The 27,716-nt window shown below is 43.2% G+C and overlaps 1 protein-coding gene across 1 annotated transcript; it reads right to left on the bottom strand.

Annotated features, from left to right (window-relative positions):
- Positions 1–57: 57 nt before the first annotated feature.
- LOC139614335 (large neutral amino acids transporter small subunit 4-like) lies at positions 58–27,716 on the bottom strand. The gene is made up of 14 exons (XM_071471475.1): positions 27,580–27,716; positions 24,496–24,717; positions 17,280–17,499; positions 17,128–17,183; positions 16,846–16,922; positions 7,526–7,618; positions 7,203–7,336; positions 6,571–6,782; positions 3,354–3,497; positions 2,468–2,594; positions 2,215–2,347; positions 1,783–1,856; positions 342–465; positions 58–254 (listed from the first exon to the last, which is right to left on the bottom strand). Exons 2-14 carry the CDS (start codon positions 24,653–24,655, stop codon positions 93–95), a joined length of 1,716 nt encoding a protein of 571 aa, XP_071327576.1. The 5' UTR covers positions 24,656–24,717; positions 27,580–27,716; the 3' UTR covers positions 58–92.

Genomic DNA, 27,716 nt, shown 5'->3' with positions numbered 1-27,716 from the left:
TCACACAGGCAGGTGACCTCCACCACTCTCCCCTCCCTCTCTTCTTCTTCTTCTCTCTTTTTGGTGTAGAGCTCTCCACTCTCCCTCCCGCTCTAGACGAAGGCCTCGGGCTTGCTACCGTCGTTGATCTTGACGTAGATCTTGGGATCCTCGTCGCGCTCGTCCCTGAGGCGCTGGAGGTGGCGGCTGTGGCACAGCAGGTAGAGGGGCAGGCAGAATCCCAGCATGCTCAGCACCAACAGGCCCACGTTCACCTGAGAGACAGTGTAATGTTAATGATGTGACTGAAACTCTCAAATATTCAAAAATAAATAAATAACCGCATATTAGTAACATCTTACCCATAGAGGGTCTCCTTCCAGGGGTCCCACCATGGCCATGAAGAGAGGCTGCTGGAGCAGGGCGAACAGAGCGCTGATCAGAGACTGCATGCCTGTCAGGCTGCCAAACTGAGAGGACGGGTACCTGCAGGGGACAAACAACATGTATCAGATGGTAAATTTAAACAGGTGTTATCACTAAACTGAGGTCGTACTTGAGCTTTTGGATAAACAAGTGTATGATCATCAGCTAAAGGTTCATTTTCAACCGATAAAGTTGAATTAAAAATGTACAGTCCAAGCTATATTGTTCATTATATTGACAAAAGTATGTGGACACGAGTGGGTCTGTTTATCATGGTTTGGGTCAGATCACTTTGTTCCAGTTAAACCCCTACAGAAATGTAACATATATGCTGCTATGTCAAGAGTGATGTCACCAATAAAGAGATATATTATTATCCCATACACGCATCCTCTGGATATATGAAGATGTAAGTTTATATCATGAAATACCCACAGAAGAATTGTCTATGTACAAAAAATATCTATATGATTAATTTTTAAATGGGAACATGTTGTGAGCATATATGTTAATGATGTATTTTTTAAATGTATTAAAACAACATACATATAAATACATGTTTATAAATGTTTTCTTAAACATACATGATTATCTTTTATATTTACATATAAATCAACATATACATCAACATATACATATACAACTATATTATTATATTCTATGGGCAAGACATATATGTCAATATACAAAATTGTTCCGATTTCTAATAGGTTTCATAGATCATTTTTACATTTATGTTTTTATTTTATATGTAAATATACTTCACATATGAAACTTCAATTATATGTTAATATATTATGTTTGGGTATGGGTAATTAAGAAACAATTATGGTTTAATGCTAAATGCTAACACCTACTCTAACAGTAGCACGAAGTCATAAAATCATTATAAGTCATTAATTTACATTAAACAGCTAAATTTAGCAAATGTTAGCCAACACTGGCTAAATTAAGCCAGTGTCCATACCAGACACTAACCGCAAAACCCCTGAGTGTAGTGAATTGAATAATGGTGTGTTTAGTGTTCATCAATTCAGAATGTGTTTCTTCTTTCAAACATTACATAGCTTTAAGGCGACAGCATACATTATATTTTGACAAGATTGCACCTTGAACTTTGTGGGAAAAGTATGGAAAAGGCCCCTTCCTGATTTAATTTGATATCACAAAGGAAGCTCCATAAAGGGATAGTTCTCCAGGAGGTTGTTACAGCTGCAGATTAACGTCTATGGTTTTGAATAAGATGATCCACAATCACATTGCAGATGCTCTAGTGTCCACTTACTTTTGGACATGTAGTCTATCCAGTCAATGGTACATTTAATGGTATTATGGTTTTACGCAGTATTATTGTGTATTTTATGTTATTATACTCACACAGCAGCATAGAGGCCTCCAACTGCAGAGTGGATGAAGCCTCTGACGATAGTGTGCAGGATGAAGGACAGAATCTGAAGAGGAGGAGAAAAGAGGAAAGAAAAACATAGATTTTCCATTAAGTACCAGGTCAGTTCACAGCTGTCCTGTCCTCACTGAGAAATGGCTTTCATCTCTGAGAAATGACATTCAACACGAGTAAATAACATGCAATGCCTCATTTGTCCAGTAGGCGTCACTGGAGCATTAGAAACATCAGTAGCTGCATTGCCATGTGAATGACTTTGGTTTGAACATCACGTTCATCCCTCGGTCTCTGCAGTGTTAACGCTCTCTGTGTGTGTGGAGACTCTGGGCTACAGCAGCACATGCTGGGAAATGTGTGCATACCCCAAAAAGTTCAAAAGCAATAAATTGGTTCTCTTCGTGTACCTGAAGGGGCAGGTTGGGGATGATGCAGGTGAGGCCAAAGCCAACCAGGAGCAGGTTGGTGAAAATAAAGGCTCTGGTGGCGTTGATGATCTTCTGGATCTGTTTGTCGGGACGACGGGGCTGACCAGGCTCCCTAATGGAACAGAAGAGAATAAAACAGAGTTAGACTTTTTTTCCCCTGTTTTTCCAGCAGCTGCTTTTTCTTGTTCTGTGCTCTCTGTCGAACTGATTATGTTTGTGTGTGCACCCTCACCTCTTGACACTCTTGTCATTATCGTCCTCGCAGTCTTTGAGCCTCCAGTCCATGACGTAGCCAATCACAGGAGAGGTGACCAGACACAAAAGCTGGAGCACGCCAAAGATGGATGTGTAAACACTCACTGAGAAACAGACGACAGGACAGATGGAGTTATTATCATGTTTTTTTATGGTGTATTTTTAGGATTTGAATGTGAAATGAACGGTATGAAGAGTTTAGAAGGAAATGCACAAGCAAACACACTTGACAGGAAGACGTAAAAAGCTGTTTTTAGGTTGTGACCACACATTTTACTCAAACATCATGCTCTTACAAAGACAGATGAAGCAGACAGGCAGCTGAGGAGAGATGGTGAGGAGTGTAGGTGGTTAGGTCTTTGTGACTTTGGCCTGAGGTCTCTTACCCACTTGCATCTTCTCCACTGCAACAGCAGCAGGAAGCCAGCATGACAGGAAAAGAGAAGAGAGAGCGAGAGAGGCGAACGGAAAAGGAGAGATGGAGCCGAGTTAACAACAAGCCATTTTAGTGGTTCAGCTGAGCAGAGAGCAGCAGAGAGAGGGTTGTTAGGTGTCAGTCAGAGAGCAGAAAGAAAAGATATAAAACAGTCGAACACGTAAAGACTCACTGCAGCACAGTTAAACGTCTGAGGTCAGATGTTAAAGGTCCCATATTTTATAAAGTCAGACTTCCATGTGTTTTTTGATTATAAAGCAGGTCTAAGTTCTGTATTAATACTGTGAAAGTATCAAAGCCTCAGTCCACAGAGAAATGCACACAGCCTGTATTCAGAAACTGAGCCTTAAAACCAGCTGTCAGGACTTCTGCAACTTTGTGACGTCACAACAAAGCAGTCTCTTCTGCACCACAGAGCACCACACACCTGTGCTGAGGTCTCCATCTGTCAGGGACTCCAAGATGGTGTTCATGGCTCCCATGTAGAAGATGAGGCGCAGCTGCGTCACACACATGGTGATGAGGCTCAGTAAGAAGATGGGACTGAAGATACTTTTCATGAAGGACTGAGCTGCACAGGAAATGAGAGAGAAGACGTTGTTAGAGTCAGGGCTAGATCAAATCGGTCTTCTGATATACCACACAGACAGAGACTTATTATGAAATATCACAGATATTATCCACAACGGTTTTGTTCACATTTGTAGTAGAGAGAAGTTTTTCCTCCACAGAGCTGCATGAAATCTGTTTTCAGCAAACACTGAAAAGTTAGAGGTTACCAAGCCTCGGTATGCAACTTCAGCACTCTGTACATTACTTTGTTGTTCAGTTAGATAATGTTCCCTATGCAAACATTAGGGGGAAAACTCCAGTTCCTTTTTCACCTGTTATCTGGCAGCAGGTTATATATTAAAAGGAATTTCATGAGTTCATAGATAATTGTGGTCTCCCCGGAAAGATAAAAAGTTTGCAAAACCAACAGAGTCTGCAGAAATACTGGAATTAAACGTTGGCCTCTATACAGGCAAACATTTTATTATTTTGGATAGACAGTAGGTATCTGTCAGGATGAGGAAATCATGTCTGACTATGCAGTTTTAAAGGGTTGTTCCAGTGATCTCGCATTGCACTTCCATAAAGACACATTTCACTAGAACTTCAGTGTCCCAATGATGGGACAGATGTTGCATCTGTGACCTTTACATCTGGACAGAAAAACATATTGTTCATTTGATCAGTGGGGTGGTACAATGCTGCCTGTTCTGCGTTTCAAAACACAAACTACATGATTTCTTCTAAGCCTCTGCAGTCTGCAGGTGAACTTTCATGCACAGTACAGACAAGTCCAAACACGCCTCTAATGCTACATGAGATTATTTGTCTCTTTTCCTCTTCTAAGCTCCTTTCAAATGATGGAAAACTACACCCATGTCCCTCTGTCAGGGCGGAGGGAAGAGATTATCATCTGAATATTCCCACTGGCCCTCGGGTGCCTTGGTAACACGTCTTAACCTGCATTAGCAGCTGTGCGGCCGGGGGACTCAAAGAAAGGTGGGTTCTAGGAAAAAGTTGATCATTAATCTAAGTTGTGAATACAAATGGAAAAATGGACACAACTGCCCATATGGCGAAGGGCTGGACAAACCAATTAATGGTGGGTACACACACGGGGCAGATGGGTTTATTACCCAGAACAACAGGTATCCACCCACGGCTTAATTAAGGGAATCGTCTGGTAACAGGTCATGTTTGTGAGGCATTATAAGGCTTTAGAAGCACTTTGACCCACACATTGCTTCATAATTATTCAAATGAGATCATAATATAAGAAACAAAATGTGCATTAACATTAGCGACCTATTTATCTCTGCCTGTGGTCAAAACAAAATATAACAGCCATGCTAGCAACTAGTACACTGTGGCTACGCTGACTGTGTCTACAGCTGCAACATCTGTGTTTTATTGAGGATAAAATAAAAAATATATAAAGTATTAAGTAAATAAACTGAAATGCTCACAGCCGCCATTAAATTAGAGCAAAAGGAACCAGGTTTGTGTGTGAGTGTGTAATATGGGCCTCTTTAAAGCTCCTGACAGACGGAACATGTCCAGCTGTTATGAAACCAACCATGAGCATCCTGACGGCACTCCAAACACACACAGACAGACACACACACACACACACACTTCCACTGGCTGATACTTCAACCCACAACAAGGCTCCTCTAGAGCTCCCCGCCGGCTACACACCTGCTGGGCAGATTTTCTAAGAGCAGGGTCCGAACCGATTCCACGGTCCGTTTGGTACAAAAGAGGCCGAGACAGACCCCCACCCAGACCCCGGTGTGAGAGCCAGGAGGGTGTGAGGAGGCCGTGAGGTGTAGGGGTAACAGAGGTTAGCTTAGCATGGATGTAGGGCAGAGGTAAATGGGTAATTTAGGGGGCACCATTGTGAGGGGTGCAGGTGTAGATGTAGGTCAGACACTGAGGTTTTGTGTTTTTCAGAGCTAAGAGGAAGAGGTGACGCTGCGACTTTTCAAACACACATCACACCGATTTTTAGCAACAGCACTTGAAGAGACATCAGTTTGAGGACAACTGTTCATTTTAGTTCATTTTCGTGAGAAGATGTGTTTCAGTTTACGCATGTAGCAGGTACATTAGCTACAGACTCATGTTTCTGGTCGCCTGAAAAAAAATATCCGTCTTTTCTTAGAAGGTTAATACTCATGTTCACCATTGACATTAACTATGTCAATCTGCTGTTTAGTCCTGGGCAGTTTACACACACTGAGTTTATAGGAGTTTTTTTTTCATATAAAACAGCTGCCTGTTGTAGCTGGAAACTGGGTTAATGAGAGTGTAGTTTGCCAGAAAACAGAAACTATGCACGAAAAGAAGCCAAAGCGTTAACACAGCGTCAGGTAATGATGCTTTGTGGATTTGACATTACGAGTTACAACCTTCACATTACATTATTACAGCTCATATTGTTAAGTTTCATTCAACAATGCAGCTTTAAATAAAAATACTGAAATGTTAAATGAATAAATATAATGTAAAAATATAAATATATAGATATACTGTTCAACCTGCTTTCTGTTGTTTTCTTCCATAAACACAGTCCAGTTGTGTTTGCTTTGTCAACACAACTTCCTGGTTACTGCATCTCTATCTTATACAGTGTAGAATAATTTTTAAAGCTATATTGTTTTGGCTTGCCATCAGAGTTTGTACCTCGGGCTGTGTACTGATTGAGTAGCTGAATCAAACTGTGGTGGTAAGATCTCGACATTTTACTGCTCGTATCACTGTTCCTGAGCTTTTCAGACACGAAGCGCCAGCTCTTCTGCTCAGTTCATTCACGACGCCGACCCGACCGGCAGACTGGCTTTCGAGATGCTTGGATGAATATTCATAAGTTGGCACAAGGGACACAAAGAATAGAGGGACTGCCTTGGCTCCAGACTGAATCATTTGAGCACAGGGGGCATTTCTGTTGACGTATCTGTGTTTTTAAAGCTGTGTTTCACCATTTCTCATAGTCAGACAGTAGTGACAGTCTCTCAGCAGCATGTTGGGGATAATACTTTCACTAGCACCTCACAACAGATTACATTTCGATCTTGTGTTTCCAGACTTACTCTGCTCCTGAGCCTTGCACTTCACCTCCAGGTCGACGGTGGACAGGCACAGCTTGTTGGCCTCCTGCGTGGCCAGGTCTTTGGGTGGCTGGTGCTGCTGCTTGATGGAGTTGCCGACACTGAGGCGGCGGCCCACGGTGGTCACCTGCCGATAAAACTGCTTCCCCGTGATCTTGTGGTCAAAACCCAGCCAGCTGAACTTGATCTTCACCCTGAGGGAGAAGATGCAAAGATCATGTGTGAAAACAGGAAGAGGAATGCATGAGGGGAAGACATAATGTCAGCGGACAGAGAGGAGAGATCCAGGTGAATGAGAGCAAAGCCGACTGATCATCTGGTTTTATGGTCTTTCCTGTCTTTAGGGCTCGCTTGGCCTCTGCTGCATTACACTGGGATTTACTGCACATGAGTGTGTGTCTATGCAATCTCATACATGTGTGTGTGGTAATGCGGTGATCTCTGTGGAGAATGCAGACTGTCTGGGCTCAGCCAGGAATCCATTTACAGGAAGTATAATCTGAGGTTAGCTAACAACATTACAAAGGCTGCTTAACAATGATAGCTGGAGGCTACAGAAACGTTTATATGGCTTTGTGTGTATTCAGGGACGGGCACGTGTCTGTTTATCTTACGTGAAATCCATGTCCTCCGGGCCGGGGAAGGGCTCCAGAGGCCAGTTGACGAAGCAGTTGAGGAAGACGAGGCAGGCGCAGCCGGCCCAGACCACCAGGATGGACATGAAGGCAGCACCCAAATCATAGATCACCTGCAGGCGGAGAGACGGCAACCAAACACAATACATCATAATGAACAATCAGTGACACATTCTGTTACAGCTGTGTAGTTCTTTCTGAGTTAACGTCAGAGCGCCGCCTCTTTGTGACGGATGAGAACAGATGATTTAATATTTTAGGATAAATCGAGAATTAAGGGGAAGTAAATGAGTCCAGCTCACCTTAATGCCAGGGAAGGTGACAGCAGAGGAGGCGTAGGATCCAATCATCAGGGCGATGAAGGTCGACCTCAGGTCTCCAAACATGTTGGGGAGCTGAAGGAAACAGGTTGGAAAGTTAAACATAATACACAAGTTTTATTTTCATTTATTTTGGATCCACTACCAAGGCTGCAGCTGCTCTTCCCGGGGTTCACCCAAGTAAACATGACATCATAGAGAAAACAGCAAAACAATAATGTAAATGAAAATCCAAGATAAAAGGCCACAAGAACAACAAAAAAACAACACACTGTATCTAAATAGTCAGTATAACCTTTGAATCTAATATTACATGTCCTGTTTGCACAGGGGCTGCTGTTCTGTGCCATTAGTGCCAAGTTCACATAAACACACACAAACATGTGATGTTTGCAGATACATCAAACACATCTTATTCTTGAACTCTTATGGCGTCTGAATATGATTTAAATCATCGTGAAACACTATTAGCCTGAGGCTTAGAGGAGAAAAATCAATTATCCACTTTCCAGCACAACACACAGAAGCACAGCCTGGTCATGAGCTTCTCAAATTTCACTGTGGGAGAAGAGAAAAAAACCTCCTGAAGTGTATCAACCCGCTGCTTTAGTGATGGAACAAGGAGTTTTTTTGCTTTTGAGGACCAGAACTAAGTGGTACAGGCACTGGACACAATGTTCTACTGACTTAAAGCAACACTATGTAACTCCTGAAAGAAGATTTTAATTCTCCAACAAATACAAAGTTTAATTCATGAGCAATAAAACAATGTTTTTACAGACTCAGGAGTTTTTCTGTTCCACCCTTACTTGGTCTGATATGAAATGATGGCAGACTTCAGATACATATTTCTATGTGACAAATGTCACTGAGTCATTTTGTATTTATTCAACTTTTAAACTATATTTTAACATTTACTATTACATCTGTAATTGTCACATAACTTCGTGTTAGCTTGCACGCTCGTCCTTGTCACATTTTCTCTTTATTCAGTCCAGAATAGCAGAATAGCAAATTGTACACATGCAGGCAAACGCTTCACCCCAGCGCTCTACATTACTGGCTATTGATAAGCTTATGACCACAGTAAGTGCACCAGTGCTGCCTGCTGCAGGGTGCTTCTCGCACTGTTTGTGTTCCAGGGTTTGAAGCAGTGCAGAGTCAGAGCAGCGTCTTGCATAATGAAGCTCAACCCGAGACAAGAGCACATGCTGTTCTTAACTAGGCTACTTCAAACTGTAAACAGGCCTCTTCAGGAAGTCAAAAACAAAGACAAAAAAAAAAAAAAACTGCCGAGAGCATGAGAGCAACAAGTGAGTTTGAGATTTATCACTGATGTCAACGTTTAATTTGTGCCATCTGGAGAATGTAGGTTTAACATGGAGGAGAGGAAAGCAGGGAGTGAAGTCATTCAATGGTGGAGTTTAAAATCATGGTGTAATATTATTATTATGAGTCATAAACTGCACAACTGCACTGACAATTCCCTCTCTCATTGTCTTCATCTGTCCATTCACCCCACCCTACAGCTGCTGTGTTCACCACAGGGGTGCAGCTTGTTAGTTAGATGGTTGAACCCTCTCACCCCACACAGATGTCATTCCCTGGATTAATTGGACCAAAGGTGAGCTACCAAAATCACTACACCCCAGTTATGACATCCAAAACAAAAAAGCTGACCCAAATTCATCCACTCCTGTTTCTCTGGAGCGGCAGTCAACCGCAAAAATCCAGTTCTGACACTTTACAGCAGACGTCTGACTGACAACATCGGGGGTAAGATGGGTGACCTTCGGCCCAGTTGGAAGAAGGAGAGAGGAGAGGAAGGGAAACACAAACAACCAGCTCAGCTTGTGTCTAGCTCAGCAGACTCGGTGAGGTCGCAACGAATCAAGGCAAACTCATGATGTGCGTCAGTGTCAACAGGTTCAGATCTGCTCGCTGGAGCTGCCACTTCCTCATCCTTTAGTCTGTGGCAAAGGGTCATTTTTTTATGTCCAGTCTGTGTGAGCGCTCTATTAATAGAATAAATCTTGGAAAGAAGTGGGCAAACTTTGAAGTAAGGGACTGTATGAAAATTATTACAGGGGGAAAAGTGGAAAGTATTGTCATTTTTCTTCTTTGCTTGTGATAGCGTAGTTGTTTTTTTTTTTTTTGAGAGACAGTTTGAATTTGAGTTTGAAATCTTGCCGTCCACAATTATATTTGAGTGTCCGAACACAATGGACTGAAAAGGAAGCAGTGTGTGGCATATACACTACTTTCTACTTCAAAATAAACATTAATAGCTCTGACATTACATTTTAGCATTGAAAATAAAATTTGGCATTGAAAACAAAACCTGGACTAAGAAGGAAACAATGGCATTGAAAAACATGTACTGGAAAAAATTGTGTTGGCACTGAAAAAGATCCGACTGAAGAATAAAACACTGGCATAAAAAAACCCCCCAAAAAAACCCAACTACAATCTTTACTACAATAATTAATGTTTATATCTTTTGTATTATGTGTTTTTTCACATAATGATACAAAAAATATCAAAGAAAATGTTCACATTGTAATACAAAAAATAAAATATCAAAATCTAATTTTGATATTTTTTTGTATTATGATGTGTTTTTCACATCATAATACAAAAAATAAAATATAAAAATATAATTTAGATTTTTTTCTTGTATTATGATGTGTTTTTCACATCATAATACAGAAAGTTATCAAGCTTTTCAATGCCATTGTTTCCTTTTTCAGTTCAGGTTTTGATTTCAATGTCAAATTTTATTTTCAATGTAAAAATATTACAGTCGATTCTAGCCTCATAAGAAGCTTTTTTATGAAGTGAAACTTAAATGGTAATTTTTATACAGTCCCTAAGTCATTAGTTCAAATTAACAATTTCTCATTTACAATTCCAGATGTTCAGTGCATATAAATAGCACGAAGGCCACTGCAGTCAGTCCCTAACCCCTCTGTCAGTCACCTCCGTGGTGTCACTAACAGACCCAGGCTTGTTTATTTGGTCTGGGAACAGGTTAATTTTGCAGGAGTGCTGTTGCCACTGGCAATAACTTCTGCAAGTGCACGGGTGAGTGGGAGAACAGAGCAAAATCACGTGGGTGAACGGTGCAGTGCCAGAACGAAAACCACAAACCGCCTGTGTGAGCAGAATTCACAGCTCGTCCTTGTGACGCTGACGCACTCACGTCACACTGGGAGTTTCTCTGGGTTACTAGGTCTGGGTCATAGTCAGCTGCTGAGAACGCTGCTTCCCAAAAAACATGTCACAAACCAGTTTGAGTGACTAATCATGAAAGAAGAAGTCGGGATTAATGGGTTCAGCAGCGTGAGGATAAAGAGTGAGTGAGTGTGTTGAAGGGAGGAGCAGCTGTCAGGCTTGACGAGCAGCAGATAACAGTGTTTTTCTTGCTGGAGTCAATAACACATCAGTCAAGTCGGCAGGTACGTTTGTGACTGTTAAACACTGGGGGACAAAGAATCAGCTGTGGCTTCAGGTGCTAACAGACACACAACAAGCAAACGACTGCACAGTAACTGTACACAGTGACAAAACAACAGACATGACCAATGTTCCTGCCCTGACAGGCCGATGAAATCACGTTTCCCATCATGCTCTTGCTCATAAAAGCCATTAAAAATCTACAAATGCTTTATACAGCAGCTCTGCAGACTGTGCTTAAACACAGCTGTACCTTGAGCAACAGGCCGGCTGGTTATGGTCTCAGAACTGGTTTGTAAGATGAAAAGTCAGAGGATCACCAGACTTATTTACGTCCCGCCTGAGGGGAACATGGATATCGCCGCTGGCTAGCTAAGCGTCTCCTGATCCCCCTGAGGTGTAAACAAGATTTCCCTTCAGAAAACAGCAACCTGTTTTGGTGACTGGTGAAGGAGTGTACTCCCTGTGTTTCTCAGATGTTTAAGTCACGGTGTGTGATTACGTAGTTCTTCATCAGAGGCATTTCCAGTGTTTGTTCTGTAAATTTAACCTCATTGCCTCATCTACGGCTTTCTACCTCATTAAACACAGGATTTACTAATCGCTAGCTCTTTCTACTAATCTCTTCATATCAGTTACACCACAAATATCAGTTTATCTGCGGGGCAAAAGATGAAGGAAAAGAGACAGAGAGAACCCCTGTGAAGATGCCTCTCTAAAGCAATAACGCCCTCCATCTACTTTGTTATTGCCTCTTCCCTCAACAGCTCTTTTGTTAGCTCACAGTGTATCCATGCAGAGAATGGCAAGGTACACAGAGAGAGAGAGACGGGCTCAGTGTTTGGACAGATCTATTTTAGGTTCAGTGCAGTCACCTGGAGATAAGAGATCAGGGTTCGGTGGCGGATTCAGTCCATAGCAGGTGCATGTGCAGGGGGGTGCTTGGTGTGTGTGTGTGTGTGTGTGTGTGTGTGTGGTAGAGGTGGGGTGGATGTGTGTTGGCATTTGTTGTAATCACAAAAAGGAGCAATCAAAATATCTATAAGATGCTTGAGGAAGAGAGAGTTGATCTTTGGGTTCTGTTTGAACAGTATCCAGGTAACTCAACATTTTATATAAGCACCACTGTTTGTCATGGCTCAGAGGGACATTTTGTTCAGGGTTGTGTGGTAACTTACATGTGTGAAAGAGGTAAATATGAACAAACATGAAACAAAAATTTAAATATAAAGTGTCTAAAATGTCTTTGGTATTAGTTTTGTGGAGAAATAAAACTAAAGTCTTAGACAAACCCGCCTTTTTGACGAAGCTAAAGACATTTAAAAACACTCCATCAGCTCTGGGGCCGCTGCCAGTTTCCCAGTGAAGTGTTTTTAAATGTCCCTGGATTTGGCAATAAAAGGACGGTTTGTGAAAGGGCTTTACAAAGAGCAGCAGTGAAGGACGTTAAACCCACCTGAACTCTCACTGTAAAGATTTATCCACTGATTCTGTAAATAATCTGTAAATATGATCGTTGTTAATGACGTGTATGATAACACAACCTGCTAATCAGAAAACATTAGCATGCTAACGTAGTAAACACTGTACTTGCTTAGCATCAACTTCCATTGTGACCATGTTAGCATCCTAATGTAAGCATTTAGCTGAAAAAGCTTTAGCATGGCTGCAGACTATTATCACTACTGTAAATCATATTCAGCAAAGTTTACATTAAGTATCAGTGCGGACCAGCTGAAACTTGTTCAGCTGAGAGTTGATCTTGTTCTGTGAAAGTACTGACTGTTACCAGTTCAGGCAGAGATGATAAACACTGAGCACCATGTGACCCACTTATTTATAATGAGCAGATTTACTTGTTGATATTTCTGCAGGGATTCAGGCAAAACTGATGTTTTTTCTACAGTGTGGTCAAAACTCTGTCATTGGTGACTGTTCTCAAGGTGATGAGATGTAAACATAACAAGTAGATGTAAAGGTATAAGAGAAGTGAGCTTTTTTTGTGAAGTTTAGATTGAGACTGCAAACTTTCTGGCTGCCTTGCACATCCTCACGTATTTCACAGGTCACTCAGGATGAGATTATCAGCTGAGGTGTTGAAAATGACAAAGGAAAAGGCTGAGTGTGAGGTGACAAAGAGAAAACATGCTGAGCCTAAAGTCAGGAGGGTGGGGGAAAAAAAAGAGGAAACTGGACAGAGCCAATTGAGAGGAAAGGAACAGAGAAATGAAATGAGGAAGGAGCGTTTGCTGCAGCAAGTGGAAACTCCAGCTGCCTGCTGCTGGCTCACTGAGAACCAGCTCCGACCGGTCCTGTCCTGACGCACAGGATGGGACTCCATCCATCAGAGCAGCCAAGTAAGGCTGTAAGATTAGCAAACAACAGCTGACGAACACCAGGCTGCATAGCTCCATCGCCCTGACGTCATGTTGTGCTCCCTCTTATTAGAAGTCTCATATTTTGGACTGAAACCGGTGGATTTTAACACAAGTGTAAATAAGGGTGGGGGTGTCTCTGAACGGGCGTTATCACCCCTCTGTGTCTGGAAGGGATTTACAGTCACGGAAAAACCCTAAAAACGACCAACTCCAGCAACCACCTGGAGCAGCCGGCTGCCACATTCACGCCGCTCCACAAATCCACATCCACACAGGCATGATATCAACAACTGCTGCTTGTGTCTGGCCAGCTTCAATCTCACATTACAGAGCGACTCTTGACCTTTCATTTTTTCCCCCACTCCTCCCCTCGGTGGTCACATGCAGTAAACAGAGCATATACTGTCCTTCTTCCATCTCACCCCGCGTGGTAAAAATAGTCCGCAGCCTGACCTCACCACCTTATTGCTTTCATCCCTTCACGGGGCCAGAAGGAAGTCCTGCGTGTGCGTTTCATTAATTTTCCAGCTAAAAAGAAATTACCCCTCATCTCCCCTCCAGCTGCGCCTCAACGTTAAAAGCTCATTCATTAAGGAGGAAGTGTGCAGAACATTTAGATTTCTCAATGGCCGGTTTGTGTGCAGGAAATCAGAGAGCAGGCACATGAGGATGAACCAGATGGTCCAGTGACACAGAAAAAACAGGGATTGGGAAAAGAGGAAATACACATTATATGGCAGCAAAGTAGATTAGGGCAGAGAGCAGAGCCTCAGACGAGGAGACCAAACCCAGGAAGCAGAGGGGGCTCCAGCACGTGCAACAAGCGAGACGAAGAACAAGAGGAGGAGCTTCATGTGTAGCTGTGGGTGTGGACATGTGTATATATCTGTGTGTAGATATTGTGTTTTCTGTAACATGAACCTGTTTATGAGCTCAGAGGGAATTAAACACCCCTCCTTCCTCCTCCTCCTCCTCTTCTTCTCCTCCGCCTCACTCCCTGTTCTCCCTGGTTGGAACAGTGAGTGCTGAGTGTGCATCCACAGGAGAGAATGAGGAAGTGAAGCAAAGAAAGATAAAGAGAAGGAATAACAAAGAAAGAGCGGGAAGGAGCCAAACACACAAAGAAAGAAAAGCACGGTGCAAGAAATCTCTGGTTCTGGTCCCACACAAGCAAAACAAACACACACATTAAACAAGTCGGGTGGGTCACCTCGACCTGAGGAGTTTCAACAACCCATCATGCCTGAGTTGCAGCGTCAGCCCCCCCCCCCCCCCCCCCGAGAAATAAAGGTTACAGGTTTCTTAAAATAGTTGTTTTCCTCAGTAACAGCCCCTGACCCAGAGATTCAGGAAAGGGCAGGGAAGAGGAAAAGTTCGACCAAAGCATCCACACAAAACAACTTACTCTGTCTTGATCTCTCTCACACACACACACACACACACACACACACACACACACACACTGAGGCAGCAGCATAAATTAAACATTTGCTGAGGCCTGCAGGGAGCCGTAACTGTGGGCTAGAGGCGCTCTGCAGCTAAAACAACACACAGCCAAACGCACAAACACACACTGACGTACAGTAACAGCACAGTTACGCTCTCTTGCATACACATGAGATCGTTTTTGGCAGTTGTGCACAAGTCCGGCCACGCAGAGTGAGCGAGAGCAGCTGAAACTGGAGAAGACAAAAACAAGCAGGCTGAGACTTATGACTGGGAAGCTGTGGGAGTGGGGTGGGGGGTGGGGGGTGGTGGGTGGGGGTGGGGGGTGTTGTCAGTCTGGGTCCCAGTAGGCGGCCTGAATAGGAAACTGAAAAGCATGGGTGTGGAGACACACACACACACACACACAAACACACTCACTCAGTTCCCCTGTCGCTGCTTCCTGTTTGTCTCCTTGGTGACAGCCTGTCTCAGCTCTCACTGTGTAACAGACTGTTCAGCTACACTTTCAAAGACAAGTCAGCCACACAGTAACACACACACTACACCAAACAGTCCACCTCTGATGCAGAAACTGTCCCTGAACTCCCATAATGCACTTCCACCTTCAATAAACACTATAACAATCTGCAGACCTGCAATGTCAACAACACACACACACACACACACACACACTGGTGATCCATGTGTCCTTGTGTGGATGAAATAGTAATGAGCAGAGGTCTTTTTTTGGCTCCCAGCCAGAGCAGCAGAACAGACGTGAATAATAAATGACTAATGTGGACGTATTCTATTTTAACCACTCTCTCCCTGTGTCTCTCTCTCACGTGGCTGCCTCTCTTGTGATGCAGCACTTTCTCTGACTGATGAGATCATCCTGACCAGTGGCTTTTCCTCGTCTCCAGTCTACGAGTCACTGCTCGTCCCTTTTCTCCCAGCAGCCTCCTGTCAGCTTTCGATTGATCTCTCCTCCTCCATCCATCTTTGTTCCCTCTCTCTAACGCATCTGTCTCTCTGTCTGTCTCCGTCTCTGTCCACTTTGTACTTCTCTGCACTAGTGTCTGATGCTGTCACACTTCGCATCGGTGCTATAATCCACTCTCTTGCCTCTCTTTCTTCTTATTCCTCCCTCCACCCTCACATCTGGGTGTTATGCTAGGCTGGTTCGCTGATACTGACATTATATTTAAAAACCATTTTATTTGCATCCAAACCGTCTTTGCTTGGTCGCACCAGAAAGTGGAAACTAGTTTCAGTAAATGCTGTCAGTCTCTAACTGGACGATCAATTAAAAGAAGGAAAATATACTGTATTATTACAACATATTTTAAAGGTCCCATATTGTATAAAGTGAAATGCCCATGTGTTTTTGATTATAAAGCAGGTCTAGGTTCTATATTAATACTGTGAAAGTATCAAGACAGTACAACACAACTTTTTTTGGACTCTTGGCTCAAATGTCTCTAATGATATTGTGTTAATAACACACGTATGATAATATGGTGATGACAGACGTTTGATATCTTTTGTTTATGAGTTCATCTGTTCCTTTTCACATTATGTGTAATTCTTCTTTCTTTTTTGTACAGTTATGGTTACAGACTCTCTCTTCACCTCCCTACAGTATTTGAATCTAATTAATTTCCCCCCAAAAAAGATAAAACACACAATAAACAAAGCTGAAGATGAATTTGACTAATAGTATTATTATCATTACTTTTATTTTGTTGTTGTTTTTTAAATTTTCTATAGATATTGCGTATCACCACTACAGAGTTTGAAGGTAAAAGACACAACAAAATAAAACAGGAAGTAAAAGGTAAATTTGAAGGAAACAGAAAACATAACCTCAGGTGAAGAACGGGGCATGACATTGTGATAATATTGTTATTGTGAAATCTTTTGGCCACAATTATTGTGTAGCAGAAGGAACATTATGTGACCAGTGAAACAAAGCATCGACTATAAGCGTCTTAAATCTGAAAATATTGTTGTAAAGCTTCGTAACGCGTTGCTACTCACCGTCAGAGAAGTGAAGGTCATGCACATTCCTCCGAACCCATTCAACGCCAAGGCGAAGAAGATCAGTATGGACAGGTCTGCAGGATAAAGAGCAGATTAGTGACACAGACAGACACAGTTTCAGTGGCACCGCTGCATCATTACACTCTACACGCCTCCCTGTAAATGTGCTGTATGATGTTGGTCACTACGAAGGCGCCATGGCTGGGAGCAGTGTGCGAGGGCGTGTACTGTATGATGCCGTTAAAGTGATGTATGTGAGATGACACGAGAGATACATACTGTTGGGATCACTGGCTCCATAGGCGATGAGCAGGCAGGAGAAGGCAAAGCAGGCACTGGGAACGCACAAAGAGACGGGTATGAATAAGAGGAAGACCACAGACCACAACTGTCCGACACACATCATGTCGGATTTTCTCATCCAGCCTCACCTTCCCAGAAGTCTCAGCTTCCGTGGTCCATATTTATCCATGACAATGCCCATGGGCAGAGTGATGGCCGACAGCAGGAAGGAGCCCACGGTGAAGGCCAGGTTCAGCATCTCGTCCTGGTCCTTGCAGATGGGCCAGCCATTCATCTCCAGGTACTCTTCTGCTGCGCTGGGATCTTCAGTGGTGGACGCGTTGGTGAGGTTGAAGCTGGAGCTGTTGTCTGGATGGTGAGAAAAATGAGAGCAGAGAGGGAAAGACGTCAGATTTTTATCCATCAGATGGAGAAAACACTGTTTTTTTAACTGGTCGAACTTAAAGCTTAAAAATTATGCTGGTGGTTCCAAATGACAATGAACTATAACTTTGAAATTTTCTGACTTAAACACCGGAAAATTTTTATTTTTTATTCTACTTCATTTATTTGACTGAATGTTTTAGCCACACTTGCAGCGCTGACACTGTTGGTCAGTCGCTGGTTCACCACGTTGGTCCAGACTGAAATATCTCAACAACTTTTGGATGCATTTCCATTAAATTTTTAAAAGAAATTCATGGCCCCCAGAGGATGACGTCCTCTGTGGTGCTCTTACTGTGTCCCTTACCATGGATGTTAGTACAGACAATCATGGTTCTCAGAAAAAATTTGAATAGATTAAACATCAATGCATTAATAATAATAATCCAATAATATAATACACACAACAATATGAAAGGGGCTATTCTGTATATCTTACTAATATATTTTCACATTTGATACTTTAAATATATTTTGCTGATAATACATCTGCATTAAATTGAGTATATGACTTTTGCTTCTAATGCAATGATTTTAAATTGTTATATTTTGACTTTCACTAAACAAGCATCATTGTTCTGTGAAACTATGATTATTAAACAACACAGCCTGTTGTAATAGTTTCAGATCTAAAAAAAAATTCCCTCTTCGTATAATTATAATGATGTTATTATTGTTATTATTATTATTATTTCTAATGTTGCCCTTTGAGGCCTGAGCCTCTGCCGTTACCCCTCCCTCTCTGAGAGCTGAGTCGCTGATCGAAAAGCCAGCACTTATTGAAGGTCAGTAAACACACTGAGAGGAAAACAACAAAATCCAGGATAAACAGACGCCAGAATTAGTCACAAGTGACCCCCTGCATGGTGGGGGGGACGCTCTGTAACAGTTTCACTCAGTCTGCCTCCTGCTGAATCACTGGTAAACACAGTCCACTGAGTTCATGTGGAGTCTATTTTGGTCTATCTGCTCCAGTAGACTGTTGCCTCCGGGGAAACTCTGCTGATATTAACAGACAGAGAGAGGACAAAGAGGAGGAAAACAACTCCTCACTCACCTTGACTTGTTTTTGGTGAAACTGCCAGGAAAACAATAGAGACAGACTTAGCTGTTACCACATGTTTCATGTCTGGAGGAGGGGAGCAAGAGAGCTGTAAAGTACTTAGTCATCACAGTGTTTTCTTCGTTTCAGTGCTGGGGGCAAGTTGTCAGCAGCAGCCAAAGTCCCTGCTGCATCTAATAAACAACAAGAACTGAAAATCTGCTTTCCCGCTGTTGTGTGATGTTGATTTCAGCCTCTACTGAGCCAGCTTAAGGTGAAGGGGAGGAGGGATGAGGTGCTGACGCTGGTCTCCCGGCTAAGGCCAAAGGGAAAACTTTAGAGGAACAACAGGAAGTTGTTGTGTCACGTTAAATGCATCCCACAGCAGGAAAACAGGCCCGAGCCCTGCGAGGATCTAAGTGGGTGAAAGGTAACGTGGCTTAGTGAACATCTGATGACTGCAGTGATGTTTTAATGTTGGTGCATAAATTCACTGAGGGATGTGGGCGGACAACATTAAAAAACATGCAGCTGCTGGAAGGACTAGTTTGATTAACATGAGGATGCAGAGCTGTAACTATCTAAAAGTCATCTGCCGCCACTGTGATGCATTTTATTCAAGTACATCCTAGTTACTGAGAAAAATCAATACAATCTTCCCACAGGTCCATTTAGTAGCTGCTCTGAGGCTTTCGGTTGTCTCAAAAAATCTTCCTTAGCAAATGAAGTTTGCCTGGTTGTCATTGTCCAATTTTCAACTATATATCCGTGATGATTGGACTCTTATCTCCATCAGAGATCATGTGACGTGATCAAAAGCTGCAGCACAGCTACTAAATGAACTGTTTGGGATTTCATTCGTCATTATTGTGATCTGAATTGTGAGTGGAAGAACTGGTTGTTTTTCTTGGTTTGTCCAATTGAGATTTTGATTTTGTGGTTCAAAAAAGTTTTTACAGTTCATCCTTTGAGGATCATGAATGTCTGCACCAAATTTCTTGGAGGTTTATCTAAGGTTTTTGTAGAACTGTAACTCTGGGGCAAAAATATCAACCTGCTGGTGGCTCAATAAAAGTCTGCATCTATCATCTGGGGACCATGAATACCAATCCACAGTTGTTGTTATGACTAAAACATGAGAAAAAAGAGCAGTGAAATCAGATTTCAGAGGCTCTTTGTGATTAAATCTGTCTGTTGATCAAATTTCTGCCTAATATTTGTTGAGAGATGTCACTCTGAGCCTAAAATATCAACCTGAATCCATTCTCTGGGGACCATGAATGACAACCCTCAGTCTGGACCAAAGTTGCTGACCAACCAACAAAGCCAATGACACATAACAGGGGTAAAATGTGGGAAATAAGGGCGGTGATATCAGATTTCAGAGCCTCTTTGTGATTAAACCTTTCCGTCGATATGTGGATTATGTGCTCTACCTCCCAGGCTGGTATTTGAGGTTTATTGGAGTATTAAGTGCTGACTGTTGGACTAACAGGAGGTAGCAGCATCTGTCCCCAGTGGCCCCAACTGCTGACTAATCAAACGGGTGCAGCAAACCTGAGTCAACACTGGCAAACCCCTGACCACACACACACACACACACACAGAGGCAAACACAACCGAGGGTATAAAGGCTGACTTGGTCTTCTCTGAAAAGTTCTTCCTGGTGAATCTCATCGGGTTCACTGTACACCTGCTGCTGTCCTTCAGAGGGTGTTTCCCATTCATGTCAACACTGTAAAAGCTTTTTCTTTTTCTCTTTGTGTATGTTTCGCCACATTCCTCACACCACTCCCTTCTCCTAAACATTCAGCTAACACCAACCACCCTATAGTCATTAGGTTCAATGATTAATAGATGTGCTAACAGTTTTGCTAACAGAGCTTTTTGCCTGTAGATAGCACTTCTTATATCAGCTTATTAACATAATGCACCAACAGAGGAGTAATCACAGAGGACGTTAGGATGAATGATGCTGTCTCATCCTACAATGCACAAACATCATCCATGTAACAGTGGCTGCGTCAATAAGCCTCGTGATTAGTGGTTTCTTATATAAAGATATAGGCTCCATTGTGTAAAGGCGATGAGGTCAAGTGGTGGTTGGAAGGTCTAGCAGCTTCAAGGCAACATGAAACACACAACTGGCTGCACACAGACAGAGGAATGGTCTCATAAATTGTGTGTTTTACAGCTGCATCTGCTTTTCCGACCTTCTACAGTTCGTCTTCTCTCCTTTATCAATGATGCACATACCATTCATACTGTCCAGAAACAAGCTTTTCCACTGACTGAGCAAACTGAGTCTGTCTTTTCAAAACAACCGTGAGTCTCAAGATAAACAGTGAGGCAAAGGGAGGTGATGAGTTAGATGGGTGGTTGGGGGGGGGCATTTTTGTCTTTCCACTATGTGACAAACAAACACGTAGACACACACGCTTCACACCACCAGAGAAACCACATGCTAATGTGGGAGAACAGACTGTGCTGAAGTGATCGACACTATCAAGAGTTTCACTAACACTTTGAACAGAAGAGAGTGTAGACATGGAACCTGTCAGCTTTTAGGTTTGAAAGTAAAGAGACACTGTGCATGTGCAAATAAATTTAATAATTCAAGCAGGATGTGTGCAGGATAACATTGAGGAGGATTAATAATCCATACTGTGACCGTGACTTGATGCGTTATGTTGCAAAACACCACTCCCCCACGTTACAGGAAAATACCTGGTCCTTATCTACGTTGGCTCTCATTGTAAATCCTCAGACATGCTGCTGCAGGAGGTCATGAAATTCCTCGACACTCTGGGACAACACAGAACCTATTACCATAACCCCCCCCCACGATCTCAGACCGATCTGTGGGTCGAGTTGCATTGTGGGTGATGTACGTGCCAGATTTTTGATAAGGAAGAAGAATGCATGGAGTTAGACAGTAGCTGCATTGATGTTGATCCTTTTATAAAATGTCCACATTAGTACGACAATGTCAGAATCAGTGGAGGGCTTTTACTTTTCTGCAACAAGTGCTTTTCATATACGAGCAGGGAGCAATTAAAGGAAAAATGACTGAGGGCTACACTGCATGAGGGATCACTGAGTGGTTTGATGTGTGTGAAAATGACCTGCAATTATCAAAACCAGCAGAGAAGCTGCTCTCGAGGCTTGTGATTGAACAACAACTTGTTAAGACATTTCATGTTAGTTTCTCCTTTAAATTGTGAACATGCTTTATTCTTATTTACTGCCATGCTACAGGTTAATTATAACAGTGGGGAATAAATGAGTCTTACTAACCATCATAAACTTACATTGTGCATGACTTGAATTTATAGCCGTACTTTTTTTTTTTTTGCTTAAACTGACACTGTATTAAATCTTCTTCATGCAGTGAAGTGATAGTGATCATCAGAAACAGCACATTCCAAGGTTTTTAGAAAAGTTAACGTTGCCAAAAATCTATAAAAAGAGGAACAAATAACCACTTTATGAAGAAAGAGCAGCTTTGCATTTCCACACTAAAGAGAAACCAACTTGATTTGTTGAACTGTGACAGCCTCAGATTAAATTCATCTGGACTTCAGAAAGCATTTTTACACAGGATGAGGATGAGGATGGATTAGAAACATGTTACAGTGGGATTTCCTCCCTGCAAGTGTGGAGAGGCAGTTTGATTACAGAGACTAATGACTGTGGGTATTTTTTTATGATAAAATATGAACCTTTTCTTTAATCTGATCTCTTTTTAGAATCAGGCAGGAAGTTGTTCAACTTTCTCCACGATGCAAAAAATGTTCATGCTGGTGTTTAAACCGAAGACGGCTCCTGACGAGGACGATGCTACATGTCTGCACATTTTTACCCCGGGGCTACACAAGCACAAGAACAGTGCAGGTCGCACCTCCTTGACCTGATTATAGACTTCTCACAGCTTCGAGTAAACACCAAAACTGCTGATTTAACACCACTTAGCAGAGAGTCAGGACCTGTTAGGGGGAGTCACTGTGGAGGCAGCTGAGTCAGTATCAGGAGATACCTAAACCTAATCCAACCAGATAAACAGACAATTAAACATCAGTGCTCCAATATTTTCCATTCAGGTTACACTCACTGGATCCACTGACACAAAATAAGAATGATCAGTTCACGTCAGGCCACAGTGAGAAGGCAGCGCCCTCAGATAGGGTCAGGTGATACTGTGGGCGACTGTTTGAGAGTGATCAAACCATTAAAGGGCTTCGTGTGCACAAATGAACCCTGCGAGGCTTTCATCACTGCTCCTCTTTTTAGGAAACAAAGAGAGAAACACACAGATACACGATCAAAGAGACACAGACAGAAAACACCTGTGTGATAATCACTGTGGAGGGAGAAGGGATGAATGGATCTCAATCACACATCGATCCGCTTCCTGGCAATGGAAACAACCCAAACACCCACTGACGGGGACGACAGCGATGATGAACTGGAGCTGTTGTCACGTCTTCACCTGACCTACATTCGCTGCTGCGACGAGGATCGGTTTCTGAGTTCTGGCTCAGAGGAACCAGAGTCCTCATCTGACTCTGATTTTCCAAGCTGAAGCAATATTCTGACATAAAAACAAACTAATAACAAGTGGCTGAGCGCATCAGCTCCCTGCATCACCTTTGATCACAGAGAGTGGAGGACAGAATAAAACAATAATAATATAGCCCTGCTGGTTTGTTGTGCAGGAGCACTTCATGGCTGCTTTTGAAGCCTGCCATCGGCATATCGACTCTTCCTCTGCAAGGAAATCCCGACTGTTGGATCAATGTGAATCCAGCGTGTTTGCTAACGTACACGTAAGCTCCTTTCAAAGGTCACTGTCCTCGCTGAGGAAATCACACCTCAGCATTGTAAGAGCTCTACAATATGGAGGGATTGGGGCTGAATATCTCCTGGTGAAAAAAAAAAACTTTTGTTACCCCTGTTTGGACACTGTTGTCCTTAAATCTACAGCAATTCCACCACACCCACTCAGGATAAAGGACCCCTGAGTGGTACAATCAGTCTGTTGAAAGGCAAAGCTCAGATACTCAGGGTGTTGTCCTATAAACGTCCCATTCAAACTCTGATTGAATTCAAAAACCCCTTGAGGAGGCAGTTTCTGTGAAATAGGCCCGTTAGCTCCTCAGATGAGCCATTTGAAGCTACTTTGCATGACAAATATGCCTGTGTTAACAGCAACAGCGTCCACACAGCAAGATGAAACTTCTGGGCCGACATGTGCCTGGGTCCTCAGCCCGTATCCTTCCACGCTGGGGCAGATTCCCACTACGGTCCCCCTGTGCTGGCTGACAGCCAGAAGTGGCTGACTGGTCCAGATGTGGAAGTAGCATCTGACTATCGTGCTGTATCTGGGCCGGATGAAGACAAGGATGTGACTGAAGTATGGGCCGGACTTCTTTTGCTATCTGGGTGGTAGTTGTAAAAGTTGTGGTACTAATTTTCATGCAGCACGTGATGAATAAGAGCGACAACAGTTTCTAATATCATCAACTAAAATATATGTGATTCATCTCTAGTTTATCACGCGGAGTCATTCCTCTGATATGAAATGTTACTGCATACAATAAGTTCCTGTCGATGACGCTTTCAGTTCAGTGGAGGAAGAAGTATTCAGATCCTTTTCTGAAAGGGGAACACTGATTCCAGGTGTCGTGGAGAATAACCACACATGTGAAAGAAAAGTTGTATAAAACCTTTTGTGGCAACTATAACAAATTCGTAACTATAGCAAATAAAAGTGAAATTGAAGTATAAAATACTCCTAACTCATCAAGTACTCCTGAAACCCACCCATGACCTCCCCCTTCATTTGTGGAATATGATAAGTCATGTAACAGCTGACTCACCTGGTCTCTTGCACAGGTAGGAGTAGAAGCCCTCGGATTTGAGCATGATGAGCAGGGATCCCCAGCCGAGCAGCACGGCAGAGAAGAGCAGGTTCTCGATGACCGCCGTCACCGCCATCCACCAGCGGCGGGAGAAGGCCGTGGCCAGGGTGGGAGCCATCTCAGCTGGGTCAGAGGTAGCGGTTCACTGGCCTGACTGGAGGTGAAGGAGGCTGCTGGAGCCTTGAACACAGGAGGGACAGAAACAGGATGAAGATCAGGGATGACTGAAGTTCTCAGATGATATGTGCAGCTCGTTCCTCAGTGTTTGTTTTGATACTCTATCAGCTCTGCAGATGGTTATATATATATATATATATATAATCAATGTGATCTCTTGATTTCACAATAAACAGCCAGGGACATATATGTCTCTTTGTTCTACCCTGATGATGATGATGATGATGGTGGTGATGATGGTAGTGGTGTAGACTCCCACAAACAGAAAACAGCTGAGGCCTTTGAGGTACACAAACCCCTGTCATAAATATTAAACAGTCCCGCCTCCTGACATCTCTGATTGGCCTGGGGGTTTACCAGGTCGTCTCCTATTGGCTGTTAGTGACATAGCTCCTGCAGCAGCTACACGTGAGGTTGATGTAGCATTCAGGCCCTGTGGGTGGGGGGACTTACAGGGGTCTTTCATGCTAGAAAATGCCGTTTGGATCAGCTTTTACATTAAAATTCAACCTAGAGGTTCTGAGTTCGATGCTAGAACCGAATCCCACACATTAATGAACCCCTGCTTTCTAATATTGATAAAAAAACAACTGTTTTTTATCAGTTATTTCAATAACTATAAAAAAAATCTGCTTCGATTTGCTGATGAAAAACACTTAGACAGGACAACTTGCTGCAGCTGTATTTGTCCTTTGTTTGCGTGAAAACATCGATGTAAATGTTTCTTTGTTTGAGGCGGTGCGACAAAGACACTTTGGCAAAAACAACTTTTTTACAGGGAACTCCACTGCACTTGAACGCAACGCGGGATCCAGCCGGTTCGAACCAGCGCGGCGCGGCGCTCCCGGTGCGGCCCGGCCGTCAGCCCCGTCCGGCGCAGCTGAGGTGCGGCCGCTCGGTAAAGACTGAGTGCTCTTAATGTGACGACATGTAGGTTTACATTCAAAAATAAAACACTGCAGCGTAGTGTAAATATAAATAAATATCATTTATCTGAGTAATTCACGAATATAAAACATATTAGAAAATAAATGACCTATTTATATCAAATGAAGAAATTATAAGATGTGTAATTATGGAGTGTGGGAGCTGAGAAGCTTCATATTCTACATACAAACAAGCAGTGTGACCTGACTTGAATCCATGATAGAAATTAATGCCTTTTCTACTGTATTTCCCGCCTGTTACACACTAGAAACCTGTGGTGGAAACTTAACCCTGTGATTTTGTATGAGTCGTGTTTTTGTCAGAACATGAAGTTGATGCCACTCAGAGCTGAAGGAGCAGGAGGAAACAGCTGCAGAGGCACAGTCCTGACACCACATGCTTTTTATCAGCAGCATCATCATCATCATCATCATCATCATCAACATCATCATCATCATCATCACCATCACCATCACCATCACCATCATCATCATCACCATCAACATCATCATCACCACCATCATCATCATCACCATCATCACCATCACCATCATCATCATCATCATCACCACCATCACCATCATCATCAACATCTTCATCATCACCATCATCATCAACATCATCACCATCACCATCATCATCAACATCATCACCATCACCATCATCATCATCATCATCATCATCAACATCATCATCATCACCACCATCACCATCATCATCATCATCACCATCAACATCATCATCATCACCACCATCACCATCATCATCAACATCTTCATCATCACCATCATCATCAACATCATCACCATCACCATCATCATCAACATCATCACCATCACCATCATCATCATCATCATCATCATCATCATCAACATCATCATCATCACCACCATCACCATCAACATCTTCATCATCACCATCAACATCTTCATCATCACCATCATCATCAACATCATCATCACCACCACCATCATCATCATCATCATCATCATCACCACCACCATCATCATCATCATCATCATCACCACCACCATCATCATCATCAACAGTAAGACAAAGTATATTGCGGTGAATAAAGAGCAGAGCTGGAACTGGTCTGAACTGGACTGAAATCATCCGCACAATACCCCCCACCCGCACCCCCACCCCCCCAATCTGCATCTCCGTCTCCTCCTCCCTGCAGAGTCAAGGTAACCACAACAAAACACATGTGTTCCGGTTATCACTTTCAAAATAATGAGCCTCGCTTTGTAAAACTCAGTGAAATGACGCACGCGCACTGATAAATGTGGTGTTTTCCTTCACTTGAATGCACACACATCTGCAAAAAAAAAAAAAAAATCCTGAACAACCTCACAAACCTCAAACACTTTTCAGAGCATCTTTGTGCTGCTTTTATTTTGAAGCCAGCATCGCCGACGCGAGTGTCGCTCAGCTGTTCGGTGTCAGCAGCGCAGCGGGGAGTCTCGGTCCTGCCGCCGAGACAAAGGCAGCTCTCCGCCGGGCGAGCGGCGACCACAGCCGCGTCCGGGGGCAGGGACCGCGGCTCTGCTTCCGCCGGGCTCTGCTGTCCCTGCGGGGCCGAGCGGGGGGTTTCATTCACTAATTAAATCACAACTTTCACACACACCGGAGCACCGTGATCGCACCGCAGCCAAACACAGGGAGCCGGAGGAAGTGGAAGAAAGCAGCTGCAGCAGTCAGCTGGTGCTGGCGACTCCGCCATAATAAACACCGGCAGATGTGAGGAGCTGATAACAGTGGTGCAGCTTCAGTCTCCTCAGCGCGGACACCAAACAAAGGGAAACAGACAGGAAGAGGACAACACGAACGATGCTGTGCTGAAGGATGCATGTGTGCGGCGGGATCCCTGCGGGGGCAGCCCGTCCCCCGGGGGGGCGCAGGGCATGTGGAGCATCCTGGGTGCGGGCAGCCTACCTGAGGTCTGCAGAGCCGCTCCGTCCCCGGTCGGGTCTGGATTCGCGGGTCCAGCTGTCCCTCGACGACAAACGCACAGAGCAGCTGAGCTCCTTCACATGGAGGACGCGTCTGTGTTGTCTTTGACTCACTGTTTC

The sequence above is a fragment of the Trachinotus anak genome, unplaced genomic scaffold, assembly GCF_046630095.1.
Source record: "Trachinotus anak isolate AG129_WGS33_773 ecotype Australia unplaced genomic scaffold, CSIRO_AGI_Tana_v1 ptg000034l, whole genome shotgun sequence".
Classification (NCBI taxonomy): domain Eukaryota; kingdom Metazoa; phylum Chordata; class Actinopteri; order Carangiformes; family Carangidae; genus Trachinotus; species Trachinotus anak.
Note: the sequence above shows the minus strand (reverse complement) of the source record. Positions and strands in the feature narration are given on the sequence as shown.

Bases quoted from the DNA above. Each gene is read 5' to 3' on its own strand.
- LOC139614335 (XM_071471475.1), bottom strand. From the start codon at position 24,655: ATGGCTCCCACCCTGGCCACGGCCTTCTCCCGCCGCTGGTGGATGGCG. The intron at 17,500-24,495 runs GTGAGTCAGCTG...CTCACCATCCAG, and splicing joins CTACCTGTGCAAGAGACCAG to ACAACAGCTCCAGCTTCAAC. The intron at 2,348-2,467 runs GTGAGGGTGCAC...CTGTTCCATTAG, and splicing joins AATGACAAGAGTGTCAAGAG to GGAGCCTGGTCAGCCCCGTC.